Source organism: Condylura cristata, unplaced genomic scaffold, assembly GCF_000260355.1.
Source record: "Condylura cristata isolate star-nosed mole 26May11 unplaced genomic scaffold, ConCri1.0 scaffold00021, whole genome shotgun sequence".
Classification (NCBI taxonomy): Eukaryota; Metazoa; Chordata; class Mammalia; order Eulipotyphla; family Talpidae; genus Condylura; species Condylura cristata.
In genome coordinates, this window is record NW_004567122.1 from 20979074 (window position 1) to 20997059 (window position 17986).

General features: G+C 33.7%; 1 protein-coding gene across 1 annotated transcript in view; it reads left to right on the forward strand.

Annotated features, from left to right (window-relative positions):
• SLC12A2 (solute carrier family 12 (sodium/potassium/chloride transporter), member 2) overlaps nt 1-17986 on the forward strand; it is a 108631-nt gene that overhangs the window by 58578 nt on the left and 32067 nt on the right. Inside the window, exons 7-12 of the mRNA XM_004686680.2 lie at nt 2187-2326; nt 4662-4772; nt 6518-6626; nt 9433-9560; nt 9646-9730; nt 12192-12343. Of these exons, the coding sequence (XP_004686737.2) occupies nt 2187-2326; nt 4662-4772; nt 6518-6626; nt 9433-9560; nt 9646-9730; nt 12192-12343 (725 nt within the window). The remainder of the gene's footprint in view (nt 1-2186; nt 2327-4661; nt 4773-6517; nt 6627-9432; nt 9561-9645; nt 9731-12191; nt 12344-17986) is intronic.

Here is a 17986-nt window from a genome sequence, read left to right on the forward strand (position 1 = left end):
GAGGGGAGCAGCGGGCGGGTCAGGAGAGGTCTGCCACACCATGTGGTCACCTCCGGGGCAGGCGGGAATTGAACTCATGAGGAAGCGGCTTTAGATTCTCAGTGCTGTGCTTTAACCCGCTGAGCCACCAGGGAGGGCCGGAATGCAGTTTTTAAAATTTCTTGATAATAGATTGATAGTTTTTTAAGTCAGCGTGAAAGGGAAATCAACATACAATAAAGGCACATTAATTTAGCTTATGATTCCATGAGTTTTGATAACCAAAAACGAGTACAATTCGTTACCCATCAAAACACAGAATATTTCCATCACACTGAAAGAATTTTACAATCACTTGTTCAGCTTTAACATGATTTGTTTTTCAGGGACTTTGCTCATTTAATTTTAGTAGCATGTCATTGCAATAAATTACACTAATTTTGAAGATACGTGAAAAGGCTGATGAGGGTAATTAAAGTATCGTAGGGACTTCCATTGTGATTTATTACAATGTAACATCATAGTATCTTCAGAACTTGTCATTAGTTAAATCAATTCAAATTTTTAGTTTTAGTTTATTTCACCAAAGAAACAAAACATCCAGGACTAAAACTGAACAGTTAGGTTGTACTTTTCAGCTTCAGAATTTCCAAGGTGATAAAATTTTTTATTTTATTTTAAATATTTTTATTTATTTGTGCATACAGAAATGGGGTAAAAGCCAGAGGTACAGTGGTGGTGAGAGGATTCACCAGAGGCAGAGTGGGGAGCAGAACAGGCAGATCGAGGAAGTGTACTGCTGAGGGGAGCAGCGGGCAGGTAAGCAGAGGCCTGCCCTGCCATGTGGATCACCTGTGGAGCTGGGGTTTGAACTCACACTGAAGCAGCTGCAGCTAGCTTGCAGTACTGCGTCCCTACCTGTTGTGCCACCAGAGAGGGCCGATAAAATTTTTTAATTAGTAAAATGAGTAAGTTTTTGGTAGATCAGTTTTAAAGTAATTTGAGTATTTTGAGAGAATTGGTAAAATTAATTATAAAACCTATTACAAGTATTTCCAAAATGAAGTTTGCATGCTTACCACGTTTATCAAATTTGTGTTTGATTTTGATTATACTGGGAGTATAATAGGAATGTAATATTCATCTGTTCAGTTACACTTTATTTAAGAGCTTAAGAATTAAATATTTGGGCCCTTCCTGGTGGCGCAAAGGGTAAGGATGGAGCATTGACCGCAGCCACTTCAGTGCAAGTTTGATCCCCAGTTCCGGAGGTTACCCACATGGGGTGGCAGACCTCTCCTGACCTGCCAGCTGCTCCCCTCAGCAGTGTATTTTGCCATTCTGCCTGTTCTGCTCTCCACTCTGTCTCTGGCAAATCCTCTCACTGCCCATATAACTCTAACTTGTACCCCCGTTGTGTATGCATAGATAAATAAATCTTTAAAAAAAATTTTTTTAAGTATTTTTTTCAGTATCTGGAAAAGTGCATATTGCTTCACATAACTTCAGTATTATTACTTTTAATTATGACCTAGAGGCCAGTAATAAATCATACTTTAAAAATAAATCTTAAAGACTATAAGTGTTTGATAAACCCTGTCATAATACTAGTTTGCTTTCAAAGTTGTAAAAATACTTGCTTTATGATAACACATTCAGTGCCTGCCATAAACTCTGATATTTAGACAGGACTTACTATTAATAGACTACAGATGATTTCTTTGGGATGCCACATGCGAAATTCTTTGCAGTTTCATGTGATATTTGTTTTTTGCCTTAATAGTCATTATCAACAAATTACTAATTTATGTAGGTGAAATCATATCCATTGTGGTTTTAAAAGTTACATTAAGATTTAAAGTACAACAGAAGACCAGTGAGAAATGATCTTGGTATCTGAATATAAGTAGACTTATATCTGAATATAAGTAGACTTGTCAATTTTAGTTTAAATTTTAGAAGAGAAAGTAGTTCCATATTTGATATGGAAATAATGGAAATAAGTTTTTTTTTATGTCGAGCACTTTTAATGAATGAAATGGATTGTAAAGAATTCTTTCTACATGTTTCTTCCTGAAATTATGCCCACCCACTTGCCTTTTAATTGTGTACTAGAAGTATGTTTTTGTGAGTTCCTGTGTCATTAAAAGGACTGTTGGACATTTCAAATACTAACTTCAGTTACTTGTATTATTTTTTCCCTTTAGGAGGAGCATATTATTTAATATCGAGAAGTCTAGGGCCGGAATTTGGTGGTGCAATTGGCCTTATCTTCGCTTTTGCCAATGCTGTTGCAGTTGCTATGTATGTGGTCGGATTTGCAGAAACTGTGGTGGAGTTGCTAAAGGTAACTGACCTTTTCTTATACCCATATGTGTACACATTTTTATCAAATGTTTATGTGTACCACATTTTTATCAAATGTTTTTGTGCCACTCTATATACTAGATACTAATGTAGGAACAATGAACTCAAAATTTATCCTTCATAGTTAAGAAATAGTACAGAATGCCAGAAAAGGGTTACAGAAGGAGGCCTTAGAAACATGAAGTGGGGGTTACTTTACACAGGAATGGGAGTAGCAGAGGAGTATTAAGAAAAATTTTGAAGGAATGGTGTCAGGACATTAGCAGGCAAAAAAAAAGTAGGTAATACAGAGTGTGGTATGAGGGGATAGGAAAAAAAGATTCAGAAGATGTAGGCTAAAATCTGTTTTTGTTTTGTTTACTTTTAAAAACAAACTAGAAATATGACAATATGATTGGAGCACAAAGTGGCAAAAGATTTAAGACTAAAGAGATAAAAAGGATAAAGTGTGGAAGGATCTTGTTGAGTATTAAGTGTATGTCTTGTCTTGATTGTATTTGGGGAACATGACTTGATCAGATTTGGGATCTAAAGAAATATCTGACCACACTCTAGAGAGTGGATTTGATGAATCACAGAAGAGATGAGAAAGCAATAAAAAAGGTTGTTTTAGCTATCCTGAGATATTACTTATCTTAAGACAATGACCAGTGGGGCTGGAGAGATTTCAGTGAAATTGAGATTTTTTTTTTCAAAGTTAGTTATTAAGTGGAATTGATGAGTAATGGGGTTTGGAAAATTAGAGAAAGAGAAAGCAGTATTTCAATTTAATGTAGAGATTTCTGACTTGAGGGTTTAGATGGAAGCTGTTGTCATTCACTCTGAAACATTTTAATTTTGGATGTCTTATCTGAGGAACTAGAGATAAATCTGTATATGCTGGCCATAAAGTTGACAGTGCTGTTCTGGAGTTCCAAAGAGGGCTTATTTGAAAAGAGCCATTGGAGATGTGTTAAATCAGTAGAAGTGAAATAGGATTAACGGTTATTAAATGAGAGAAAACCTGCAGTTATTCCTTAGATTAGGGTTTGTTTTTTTTTTTAAGATTTATTTATGCATACAGAATTGGGGTATAAGCCAGAGGTGCAGGGGATGAGAGGATTCATCAGAGACAGAGTGGGGAGCAGAACAGGCAGACTGACTGAAATACACTGCTGAGGGGAGCAGTGGCAGGTAGGAGAGGTCTGTTGTGCCATGTGGGTCACCTCCCTGTCAGAGATTGAACTCTTGCTGCAGTGGCGGCGATAGTGTCATAGTGCTGGATTTTAACACGCTGCACCAGTTGTTCCTCCACCATAGTATTTGCTGTATTAGGAAGTGTAATATAGAAAAAGGATTTGACAGTACTTAATTGGCACTGACCTTACTGTGTAGGCCAGAGGAATGGAGAAAAGTGAATTAATAAGCAAACATAATCACTCAGAATTCATATTTTATTGTTTACTTGTTTTTATGGTCATTGATATTAAACTATAAAAAATGTTGTTCATAAAATCTAGCAGTGTGATTTTGGGACAACTATATGAAAGTGTGTTTTTTTTCTTCCTTTGTAACATAAACGCATTAAAAGCAGGAGCTCCATAATATGAGTTCAAGATATATTTCTGCTATGTAATTTTTAAAAATCCTAACACTTTTTATGATATGACTGAATACTACTATGATTTTTATTTTTGCTTTTTAGCAATCTTTATTTGGTCTTACTGAGGTGTAGTACAAATAATTTGATCCTTTTTTTAATTAGTTAATTTTTACATCATTTTGTGCCTTTTTTTACCTCAGTTGTAATCCTCGTGGGCTTCCCACCACAGGTTCACCCACGTGCCATCACTATAGTCCTGTGCACCTTTCCCATCCCATTTTTGATCCCATTCCCCACTCTACCCTTGTAAAATGTCTCTAGTACATAGTTGTTAGTTTTCTTTTGTTTTTTTCCTTTATTTCAGTTGCTTTGTATTTTTCCCCCTGCTATGCAACAATCAAAAAAGATAAACTCATGCCTTTTGCAGCAACACGGATGGAGCTGAAAGGGATCATGCTTAGTGAAATAGGCCAGAAAGAAAAAGAAAAAATACCTGATAGTTTCATTCATAGCAGGAGCATAAAGGATCGGGAGGAAAAAAAATAAAACGCAATTGATCATTATTTTTTATGTCATGAGCTACTTCAGTAATACCTACTAAATAAGTTTTTCCTTTGGTTCTCTTATTTATTCATTAAATAAACATTCAGTCTGTGTGTAAGCCACTACGATACAATAATATTAGTTTATCTTAAGTAACTATTACTGCTCACATTTATAATTATTTTTCTAGGAACATTCCATACTTATGATTGATGAAATCAATGATATCCGAATTATTGGAGCTATTACAGTGGTGGTCCTTTTAGGGATATCAGTAGCTGGAATGGAGTGGGAGGCAAAAGTAAGTAATGATAGTACTATAATCTGTAAATATTTAACATACAAACTTTTAGAAGTTATGTTTTAGGAATGCTCTAAGTTGTGATAATACTATTAGATTTCAAAGATTTCCCAGGTGACCATTTTCAGAGTAGTTTACATGGTTATTTATTTTCTGACAACAAGAAATGTGTAGCGTTAGTAATAAATCTAGGATACAGCTAAATATAGTAATTTTTAAATTTTAACTTAATTTAAATTAAGTTAAATTTACTTAACACTTTCCCTCCCACCCCAATCTTCATTTGCAGTATGTAGAAATGCTAGGTTATATTTATGTTGCTCATATTAAGCTATTGGTTTTGTGATTTATTTTAAAATTCCATATGAAATAAATACAGGGACAGAAAGCTTCAAGTTCATGTGCATGAAAAGTTAGAGAAACTAACCTTAGTTCCTTGCTCTTGAAATATCAGGAGTCATGGTTACCAAAGTCATTACCATCGTTTCTGGGGAAAATGCTGAAATGTCACATGTTAACCTATATGTTCTTCTGTCTTTGAGAGAATATGCCACAGCATAATTCTAGTTTCCTAAGTAATCGATAGCCAGAAAAATAATGTTTAGGACTTTAAATTTCTGAGTTTCTTCATGTTTACTTCAGAAATTACATAAAGTCTCATTTGTGGTAGATATAAATTATGAAAAATACCAGATCACTATATTAGGAAAGTCTGGAACATTTTTTTTTTCTATCAATGATACAAGAATTGGGGTGTAGGCCAGCAGTGCATGGGTAGAGACAGACTAGGAACAGAACAGGAGGATCTACTGAAACACACTGCTGAGGAGAGCAGCAGGCCAGACAGGAAAGGTCTGCTGTGCCATGTTTGTTAGCTCCCTGAGGCCATTTATGCTGCAGTGGCTGGTGAGAGCTTGATAGCACTGAGACCCTTGTGCCACCAGGGGAGCCCTCCAAAGTTATTTGCTAGTATAAAATTCAGTCATTTTTTTACACATTTAATACAATGACTTTATTAAAAAGGACAGAATTTCATACTACCTGTACATGATTTGTATATAAGTAATACTTGTTTCCATGGATGATACAATCTTTCATGGTCTCTACTCAATTTTATTATGAGATTAAGATTATTGGAAGAGTGATGGTAAGTCTTATGTTACCTTTCCCAGTCTCATTGCTACTTGAATTCCTTTCTTGGGTGTTATTCTCGTCTCTTCATATTTTTTCTTTCTTTCAAAAGTCAAACCGTTGTGTTTGGAATTGATGTACACATATATTTGTAGCAGATAAGCTCTCCATTGTAAGATTTTACTGGCATTGCAGAGGGAGGGGATTGGAAATGATACAGGGTAAAGAGCCTGCAGTGCTTGGGAGCATAAAATACTTTATGATTTGTGGTAGGGCTTACAAGTCTTTAATTCATATTAGAAATACCTGTCATGATTTTACTTGTGCTATTATTCATTTTTCCCCAGTTAACTGGCAAGTGGATATATGATAACTTGGTAGTTTACTGTTCCTCTGTTTATTTTAATATTGAATATTCTATAGTAGTTTTGTTTTGTTTTTTAAAGATTGCTCATTTATTTAACAAAAATTTGTTACATGTGCTTTGACACTGTTGGGGGAACTGGGTAAACCAGACTGAAATCTTTCCCTTTATGGAGGTCATATTTTACTGGAACTGAATCAGTGGACATACCTGAGATATTTGAAACTGATTTTATTGTTTAAAATTCCAGGCTCAGATTGTTCTTTTGGTGATTCTACTATTAGCTATTGCTGATTTCATCATAGGAACATTTATCCCATTGGAGAGCAAGAAGGCCAAAGGTTTCTTTGGTTATAAATGTGAGTAAACAAAATATACATTATCTTTACATATCATGTAACATTCTGTTACTAAATATATTTAGTATATTTTGTGATGTAGTTGAGTTTCCCTTAATTTTGTTTTCGTTATATATGTTTTATGATTGGAGTAAAAGATTATTTTAATACTTCAATTTTCATCAAAGCAACAAAATGTGACATCGGAAATATCGAGGATGGGTGGTTCTTTACTAATCTGAGGAGGTTTTAGCTGAAATTGTAATTTCTGTTGTAACATGGCTTCATTATTTGATATTTATTTTATATGTAAATATGTGAGATTGAAAGCGAATAGAAATACTAGTTTCTTGGAGCAGTTGCTACTTAGTTTTTCTACAGTTAATATTATTTTGTAAGAACTTCCCATAGTTTTCACTTTTTTTATTATTTTACTTTTTAAAGATGCATTTACTTAGGCATACAAGAACTGCGGTATAGGTCAAAAGTGTGAGAGAATTCACCAGAGACAGTGAGGAGCAGAACAGGCAGACTAAGTACACTGCTGAGGGGCTTAGCATGTGGGCGGGTCAGAAGAGGTCTGCTGTGTCCTGTGGATCACCTCCTGGGCTGGGGTTCCAATGTGCGCACATTGAATTGGCTGTGGCTCCCTTGCAGTGCTGCGATTTAAACCATTGCGCCCCCGGGGGGAGGCCGCTTTCTTTTCTAATGTGAGGTGTGTGTTTGTTTCACCAAAGAGTGGTATTTCTGTGTTTCAGATTACATTTCTTTCAGTTTCTTAAAGCTCTTTGTCCTTTGAGAATCCATTTGACTACCTCATCAAAAAAAAAAACTCACCTATATTCAAGGCTATAAACTTGCTCTAGTAATCTCCATCCTTGAAAATCTTTGTCAGTGGTCCCTTATTCTCCTCCAGTTACCACTTCACTTTCCAGTTTCATAGATACTTGCCCTTTCATAGAGACATTTTCAAGTCTTTATTTCTTGTTTATTTCAAAATGATTTCATACTTAGAATTTGAAAAAATAATACAAGTTCCTTACATCTTTTACCTAGGTTCACTAGTGATAAATGCATTAATATTCTGTCTTTTTGAGGCCAGACATTACATCACTCCATATAAAATGATTATTACTCTGATTGGTAACTCTGAGAACTTGTGACATCTTGCTTGTGAATACTTAGCATGTACCTATTTGGAGAAGAGTAATTCAGGAATTTAACTTGGAACAATACTAATCTAACTTATACTACAGGTACATATTTTTCAAATTGTCCTGTAAAGAGTTTGGTAGAATTTTTTTCTTGCTGTCCCAAGATCCAATCCTTGTCATGTTTTCGATTTAGTTGTCAAATCTTTTCAGTCTCTTAAACTTTTTAAATGGTCCTCTACATAATCTTTAATCTTTTCAAATCTGAAACAGCTCCTTAGTCTTTTCTTTTGTCTTTCATGAAATCAATATTTTTCAAGAAAATGGGCCTTGTTTTTAGAAGGCCCTCCCAATTGGATTTATCCAGTTTGTTTATATAGATTCGTGTTACTCATTTTTGCCATAAACACTGCATGAATGGTGTGTTTTCCTCAGTGCATCAGATAAGGAGATTGACATAATATCAGTTACTTCACCAGGGTGGCAGGGTACCTAAGAGGTTTCTCTATTAAGTGGTTACCATTTCTTTGTTGTTAATTAAGAAGCAACCTATGGAGAAATAATTTGAGAGCCTGTGCTATTTACTCCTCACTATACTTTGACCAGTTGTTTTATTTTATTCACATTTATTCTCATCTGACTTGCCTGCCATACAGTATTTGATTAAATGTGCTCTTCTTAGTCCTTTGTCTCTTAGCAACATAATTAGTTATCCAAGGCTGCCTGACTACTTTCTTTGTTTTAATCACTGTTCCATACCATTAGTATACTACTGAACTCTCTGGTCACTTTCTATTTACTGCTACCGCCATCCTTTCTCTTTCTTCTATCAGCTAAATGCCAGATTTTTACAGACTCTGGTTCTCATGAGTCAAAATGCTAGCAAGAGACTGACAAGTTTCTTTAAACTCTGTTCTTTAAACTACAGAAATTCATGTATATCCATCTGCTTATGTGATATCCAACTGCTTATCTCCTTTCCTCCTTTCCATACTTTTCCATCTCAGTAAGTGGAAGAAATGAAGACCTCAATGTTTCCTACCTGTGGTTTAGTGGACTCTAGGAGGTTTTTCAAATACTGAATGGGTGGATAAAGAAATGCCAGTTACTTGCTGGTTTCAGTGTCAGCGTTGGCTTTTTTAGCATAGATGGAACTAGTAGGACTAGTTGAGGCTTTCAGTATTATGAAACTGGAGAGCATCTTTACTTAGGATACCTTAGCTGCAATTATCGTGAAGCCTGTTGAATGTTCTCAAAAGTTAAATAGCTCACCACTAGGAAATAGGGAAAGCTGTAGATAGTGTAAAATTTAGAAGGAGGAAACAATTATGTTTGCAGATTAGAGTGATAGTCCTTTTGCTTCTTACTTCCTTTCTTGTTTCTTTGACCTCTGGAACTAAAGGCTTTAAGTAAGCCACACTTTGACCTACATCAGACTATTGCTAAGACCTACATCAAGTTAGAGGTGCTTAAAACATAATTAGTAAGGTGCATAAACTAGGAGGCCATGACCTTGAGCAAAGAGGAACATTTATACATGAAACAGGAACTATTCAAGAGTTAACCAGTTACTTTAAATGATGAAATGTCAGGTATCACATATCACTTATTCTTGACCTAATTTATGATCTAGTGTGTTATCCACAAATTGCCAAAAAATATTTTGTTCTCTACAGCTGAAATATTTAATGAGAACTTTGGACCAGATTTTCGAGGAGAGGAGACTTTCTTTTCTGTATTTGCTATCTTTTTTCCTGCTGCAACTGGTATTCTGGCTGGAGCAAATATCTCTGGTGATCTTGCAGTAAGTAAAATATTGTTATCAATCATATATTAAAATGGTACATATTTTTAAAGATAAACTTAAAAAAAATCTTCTTGTCTTCTAGGACCCTCAGTCAGCCATACCCAAAGGAACACTCTTAGCCATTTTAATCACTACGGTGGTTTACATAGGAATTGCAGTATCTGTCGGTAAACAGCCTTACATTTCTTTATATGTGTTTCAGAAATTTCTAAGTATTTCTTTTCATGACATATTTATTTTAAATTCAGGGGATACATATTTTAGTTAAAGGACATCTTAAGGCAAACTGGTGCTAACTTTTTGTAGACTTTACCTAAACCACCAAATTGCTATTCTCTATTTAGTTTTATTAATTACAATAAAGTAGAAAATTGTGGAAAATCTTAATTCTTCAGATTATTGTTGAATAAATGTAATTTTAATATAGAAGTTACCTTATTTTGTGATTGGGTAAAGTTCTCAGTATTTTTGTTTATAATAATTATTTTATATCTTCATGAACACTTGTTTACTGAATATTAAAAGTGTTGACAAAGGAAAAAAAATGATTTTAAGCTCTTTTATTCTCAAATTCATATAATCTTAGAACTTGAATTAGAGTGTTGAATAAGTCTGACACTCTGCCTTTTAGAGGAGGGAATTAAAACTTAATCTATCAAAGGAAGCTGACCCTTTGTAGGTTCTGTAACTAAACCCACAACAAAATTAAGTAACCCAATTTACATAATAATTTGCATACAGCTATTATAAGTTGTCCTATCACAATTTTCATGCAATAATATACTTTACCCAAAACATATTCTTGAAATATAAAGATTATTCTTAATGTCTAAACTTTAAAAGTCAAGATTTCCAGTTATTTATTAAAAATAAATCTTAGTTTAACACCACTGTAAAAAAATCACAGACTCCAAATTCATAGACTATTGAATGTTTCGGTCATAGTTCAATAAGAAAATTTCACTGTAAGTTGTAATATTCAGTGATTTTGGTGGGCGGGAGAAGAGGAAAGTAATAACAGTTTTTGATAATCTGCTAATTTTGAAATTTCTCTAGTTAGAAAAGCTCATAATCAGTATTATGGTGGGCTAGATTTATATTTTAAAAAGGAACGTGTTTCATTTATTTAAAAATATTGTTCATTTATCTTTTGGAAAGACAAAGGAATTATATATATATATATAATTATATAAATATACATATAACTATACATACATAGTTATATATAATCATAATATATTTTTATGTTCTCCTAAATGTACTTTGTCTGTTTATATACTATTACACATAAAATAGTAAAAAAAAAAAAAATTAGTTTTAACTTAAAGAATGCCACAACTGGTTCTGTTTAACATTGAAAAGTAATGTGTTTCAGCAGATTAGCATTTTCAGTTTGTATTTGATAGTCTAATAAAATTACTGACCTTAGCTCAAAGCAATAGAAACATCCACCTCCATATACAATTGTTTTAAAATACCAACATGAAATGGAAAAGCATTTCATAAAAGTGGTGCTACAAAATTAGACAGGAATCTGTTCTCCTCAACCAACTAATGATTTTAGAATTACCTTTATTGAAAAATGGTTTTGTAAACACTGTTCTGAAAGGTAGTTGAGAGGTTTTTAGGAATGAAGAATATAGTTTGTTTAGCTGAAATATCCTATATTTTATACTTAATTACCTGTTTTTTTCAGTTTTTGCTGTAATACTAAATTTTTTACATCACCAATGGGACATAACATTGTTAAAATGCATTAAAAGTAAAAATAGTGACATCAAAGGAATTACAATTTCTGTTCGTTACATGTTATTCCAAATGATGAAATGCTTGGTTCAAGAAAACTTACTGTTTCATTATAGTTTTCACTTAAGGAATAATCTTTTTTTTAAGATTTACTTATTCATTTAGAACTGTGATATAAGTCAGAGGTACAGGGGTGGTGAGAGGACTCACCAGAGACAGAGTGGGGAGCAGAACAGGGAGATCAACAAAGTGCACACTGCTGAGGGGAGCAGCGGGCAGGCCAGAAAAGGTCTGCTACCCCATGTGGATCACCTCCGGGGCTGGGCATCAAACTGGCACTGAAGCCTTGGGGCCCTTGCAGTGCTGGGCTTTTACCCATTGTGCCACCAGGGCAGGGCCTCAAAGGTTAATTTTCTAATGAACCCAGTTACAACCACCACCCAGATTCAAAGTGGTTAATCTTGTTTCTTTTGTGCTCATTCATTACTCCCCATGGGTTAATTTGGCATATTTCAACTATAAAGTCTGTTATATTTTCTGTCATTTGGGAATTTTCAAGTGTTGCTTTTTTTTTTTTTTATTTTCTTAGGACATATTAATCAGATAGATCAGGAAATAATTTGCTAACAAAGTCTTACAACTATATTTACAAGGCTTCAAAATATATCAATACTATGTTCTACTTCAGTTTCTTTTTCACTGCTGAAACATTGGTGATCACAATGATTTTCCAATCCTATTTTAGGTAAAGCTATCTTAATTATAGAGGGTATGTTGTTGTAAGCACATCTATTTGTTGTCAGTACTACAATTTCTTTATGGGTATATATAATTTTGAAATGAATATGAAACCTAGCTATATTATTGTCATTTGTCCTTCAGGTTCTTGTGTTGTTCGAGATGCAACTGGGAGCGTTAATGACACTATAATAACAGAGCTAACAAACTGTACTTCTGCAGCCTGCAAATTAAACTTTGACTTTTCTTACTGTGAGAATAATCCTTGTTCTTTTGGCCTAATGAACAACTTTCAGGTAAGCATCAAATTTATATTATGTGGGCATTCTGTATTTACCAAGAAGTCATACTTTAATAAAATGTGACAGGTGTAGCAGTAACTTAAAAGGTAAAATCTGAAACCATTGAAGAGCAAAGGGCCACTAAGGATAACACTTCTATAGGATATTGAAATCACACACACAGATACACACACACGTATACACATACATATGTATACACACACACACATATATATGCACTACACATATATATGTAGTGTATTACATATAGTGTACTATTTCAGAAAAAAGGAAACTTCTCACACACAGTCATATTTGTTGTATCTATCTATTTTCTGTCTATTCCTTCATAATAATACTGTACATTCTCAAAATTATTATAGTTCTACAATAAATCTTGAAGTCAAGTCTGATAGCTTATGTCATTATTCCCTTTTATCCCTTTACAGAATTGTTTTAGTTATTTCAATTCCTTTGCTTTTCCATGTAAATTTTAGAAACTTATATTTATCTATAAAAACTCTTGCTGGACTTTTGATAGGAAATGCATTAAAGTTTTATATCAACTTGGGAGAATTGACTGTTCTAATCCATGAACAAGGTATTTTTATTTATTTCCTTCGTAACCATTGGTAATGTTCAGCATACAAGTCGTGTATATGTTTTGTTAAACGTAGACCTGTTTCACTGTACTCACACAATTAAAATCTGTACTAATTAAAATTAGCTTAGTTTTCTAATTAAGGGTGTCTCCATAATTGCTTTATATATAAATATCCTCTGAAGAAGGGATTGATCAGTATTGTTATTTAATTGCCCATATTGTCATGCTATACTAAATCACCATTCAATAGCATTCTTAGTAGGTACTTGAAAGTTTGTGAACTTTTAAAAACTGTGAACATTAATATTTTTGGACACTATCGGTCCTGCTATTTATTCTTACTACTACAAGGTACTGAAAGTGAAGTGAAGTTTTTGTGAAATTTACAACTTCTTAGAAACTGAAAAAAGTGTATAAAAGGGGAGCAGGAATTACTTAAATTTGGAGAATAATGTTTAAGAGTTGCTCAGATAGTCCTAAGATTTGGGAAAGTAGAGTTAAGATGTAGATTTAGGAGATTAAAACAAAATATTATGTGGTAAATTTATAGAAGTTCTAATTCAAAGTGAAAAATAAAAATTTTGCTTCCTAGTTTTTCAAGTATTGTATAAATGTTATAAACAATATTGTATCTGGTATATTTCATAATACAAATTTTATATGATAAAATTTTCTCAATTTTAGTACTTAAAAAAAAAGACTGCATTTCCAATGGTTACAAATATTGAACTCAAATTATGTAACTGATAGAAGGTTTTTTTTTTTCTAGTCACAAGACTAGGCACATTTTTAGGAGTCAAAGAAAGTATTCATCACCAGCTAATGATTCAGGCCAGTTCTGACAGTCATATTGTGTATGAAAGACACAAATGTTGGTTTCTGCCTAGTAACTGAAAATGCCAATCAGATTTCTGTGTGGTTGCCTTAAAATGTAAAGTGTATTGTGGTGAAGCCTAGTGTAGACTCATTCAAGCAAAAGAGGATTTGGATATGTGTAAACCTCTTTGCTAAAGTGATAGTTTCTTCTTTGTAAAGGTATATCAAATGGGAAAAAAATATCCTGTATAAGACTAAATTACTTATTTAGAGACAATAGATTCTTGGGTAGCACATAACCAAGATGTATATTCCATGAAATCCATGCAGAACCACATTTTATAATGCTATTTTGTTAAAAATTGACTTTTCATACTTCAACAGGAAAAGTGATTTGAACCATCTTATTTTCTTAAATTTTTAATTAATATACTTTGTGTTGTTTTTCATTCTGTTTCTGCATTTTAATATCCTCTGAAATTTAGATTCTTGAATTTCTTACTAAACATGAGCTGTTTTGTTATTCAAATTCTTTAATAACCACATCTCACCACCTTCTCTTTAGACTGGACTCCAGTCATTGCATGTTTGTTCACACACACACACAAATACATGCACACACACACATACTTGCATGGACCCACACACTCTTTCACTCTATTCTGTACTTTTATTTGGTTCCTCACTCTGTTTGGAATGCCCTCACCTGCTTTCAAGGAGACTCAGTTCCTTGAAGATTGTCTTGAGTACAAAATTATTTTCAACACACACGTACATTTCCACACAGAAATCTTAGAATTCGTTTTATTTGCCAATTTGTTTTTATAATTTCATTATTTGTATATGTTATATATCACATGCAGTTCCCATAGCATTTCCACCAATACACCGTGCACCATCACCTCAGTCCTTTGTGCTCTCGCTGCCCGTGTTTTGTATCTTCTTCGCCCCCTCCCCTGCAGAAAGTCTCTGGATTGTAGTTGTCTGCTTATTTTGTTTAGTTTTGTGGTATTGATTTTTTTTAATAGATGTTTTTTCCCTGATCCCTTATCTGGTTCCCTATATTCCTCTTAAAAGTGAAATCATCCAATATTTTTCTTTTTTCCTTCTGACTTATTTCACTGAGCATAATACCTTCTAACTCCATCCATGTTGCCACAAATGGAATTAGCTTATCTTTTTTATTGCTGAATAGAATTCCATTGTGTGATAATCAGCAAGACTTAGAAACAACTCAAATGCCCAAAAATAGATGACTGGCTTATTTGTCAATTTTTTTTTTAAACATTTATATTTATTTATACAGAACTGGGGTACAGGCCAGAATGCGGAGGGTGAGAGGATTCATCAGAGACAGAGTGGGGAGCAGAACAGGCTGACTGACAAAGTACACTGCTGTGGAGAGCAGCGGGCGGGTCAGGAGAGGTCTGCCACACCATGTGGTCACCTCCAGGGCAGGCGGGGATCGAACTCATGCAGAAGTGGCTTTAGCTTCTCAGTGCTGTGCTTTAACCCGCTGTACCACCAGGGAGGGCCTATTTGTCAATTTTTAACTTTCTGTTAGACGTAGTGATTCCTCCCACTCCTAACTAGAGACAAGATCTTTTTTTTTTGGTCATGTTTCTATTTTCCATTTTGTAAATAAATATGTGTAACACTGATGTTGCCACTATTTACATTCATTATCGGTTCTTCTTACACTTATTTAACCATAAAGTGGTAAGAAATGTAGAAATTAGTGGGTAAATGTAAAACTAGAAAACAGGAAACTTTGCAAATTTTAGAAGCATAAATTAGAACATGTTTTACATGTTTTTACTCAGTATAAATGAAAGAGAAATCTCCATGAATGAAGTAATCTTATGTGATGGTCTTCATTCATCATTGGGAAATACATGATGATAATAGGTCAAGCCTACAATACATGCATTCATCAAACAACTATTAATTCAGAGGTGATAAGAGAAAGTATATTTTACTTAATAGTATGATAATTGAAAGGTTTTTGGGCATATATAATACTGCTGGTATCAGTATCATGTTCTCTACTCCTCTCCCTCTCATTTGTCATCTGTCTTGCATTTAATTAACTTTTGGAGGTCGTTAGTCACACTCATGGAATTTTGTATTGCCTGATAAATATATATGGCAAAAAATCAGTCTGCTTATTTTTATCTTGATCCACCACACCTGTTGTATTCTCTCTTATTGAAGACAAGGGTCAGCAATACTAGATAATCTTAGCATTAATATCTGAAAAGCTGTGATTATGAAAAAGTACAGCATATATGTGTACCTTTTTAATGTTATTAAAAGAATAACTAGAAAATCATCTTTTCAAGTTTATTTTTTTCTCCACAGGATTCTCAGAGAAGTCAGTGTTACTATTCCTTAAAATACTTAAGTGAAACAAGGTGGTTTGTGTGCACATGGTAATCAGGTTTTTGCACGGGAGACAGGGTTTTTTGCCTATTGCTAACTACATCCAGTTTACAGCATTACAGTCAGATGTGTAATAGTCATAACCACTTTAACACATAAACATTTTCTTAGCTCCCTTGGTTTTATTAGACATATTCTCATTCAATATTAGTGAAAGTTAATTCTCCATGAATGATGTGATAAGTCCATGAGATGATCTTTATTCTTTAGTGTGAAATTATAGTAGATAATAGATAAAGCTAACAGATCACCAAGATGTATTAGGAATAATGCAATGACTATTATTTTTATTTATATTTACTAGTTTCTATTTTGTTTGCCTCACTTGCTTTATATTTTTATGTTCATTTTCCTCTGCAAGCATATGAAAATTGTAGACATCACAACATAATCAGTTTAAGACATTTAAGACAGTCATTTAAGACATTCTGTACAAGAATACCATGATTCCACTCAAGTGACAATGTTGATGAAATACTGTTGTCTCAACATAAATTCCATATTCATATTAACCCAGCTGTTCAAATAGTGTATAATGTCCTTTTTTAGCCTTTTTTTTTTTTTTTTGGCTAGGTTTAGGATCCAGTTTGAGAGTGCAAGTTATAATGTTAATTTAAAATCCTTTAATCTAGAGTTCCTAGCTTTCCTGTACAGATATTTAAGGATATTGACATTTAAGTTTATGTGTTGTGAATTTTGCATTGTGTATCTCAGTTTATTAGATTTACATGATTGTCTTCTCATAACCAGATAAAGCTGATGTTTTTAAAATTTTTATCATAGGAAATGTGTAGACATTTACAAAGTCAAGGAATAATACAGTGTACCTAACGTATATTTCTCAGCTTCATCTATTATTAATATATGGCTAATTTTATTATATGTGTGTGTGTGTGTATCTGTATCCTTAGATTATTTAAAGAGAAATCTGAGATGTAGAATTTTTTGCTGAATATATTTCCACATTTAAATGTAAAAGGTATGGTCTCTTAAAAAATCTAACAGCTCTCTATAACATATTTATCATAGCCCTTTGAAATAGTCTTATTAGAAAACTTAACTCAAATGAACTGTCTAGGTCTACCTACCAGTTTATAGAGGTGAGAGGACCAAGTTAAAAAGCACAATGATGATGCAGGCAGCAGAATCCAGACTGTGATGATTTTATAGAAGAAATGATGTAGAAATGATAAAAATGTTAAAGGGTGAGCCTGCCTATTGAAAAAGACTCATCACCCAAGTATAATGTATAATTATATGGATCCTGATAGGAATACACTTTTAAAAAGTAAAAAAGGGGCAGTTTTCAGAATTAGAATATTGGACCTTTGCGTTTGAACTTTTTTTTTCAGTCTTTAAGCGGTGAACAATAGGTTCATAGTTCTCAAAAATTCTTACTCATTTCTGGGGTACAGGGGTTAAAGTATCAGCACTCTCAAGCTATTGTCAGGTACTGCTGCATGAGTCTGATCCCAGCCAGCGAGCTGACCCACATGCACAGCAGACCTCTCCTACCTGGCCTATTGGCTGCCCTCAGCAGTGTTTTTCAGTAGATGTGCTTGTTCTGATACTCATTCTGTTTCTGGTAAATTCTCTTACCCTCTGCACCTATGTCTTAGACCCCCACTTCTTTATATATATATATATATATATTTTATTACAAAAGTTTATTTTTACATCATTTTGTACATTTTTTTTCCATCTCAATTGTAATCCCTGCGGGTTTCCCATCACCAAGTCACCCGTGTGCCATCACCATAATCCCCCGTTTTTGATCCCATTCCCCACTCCACCCC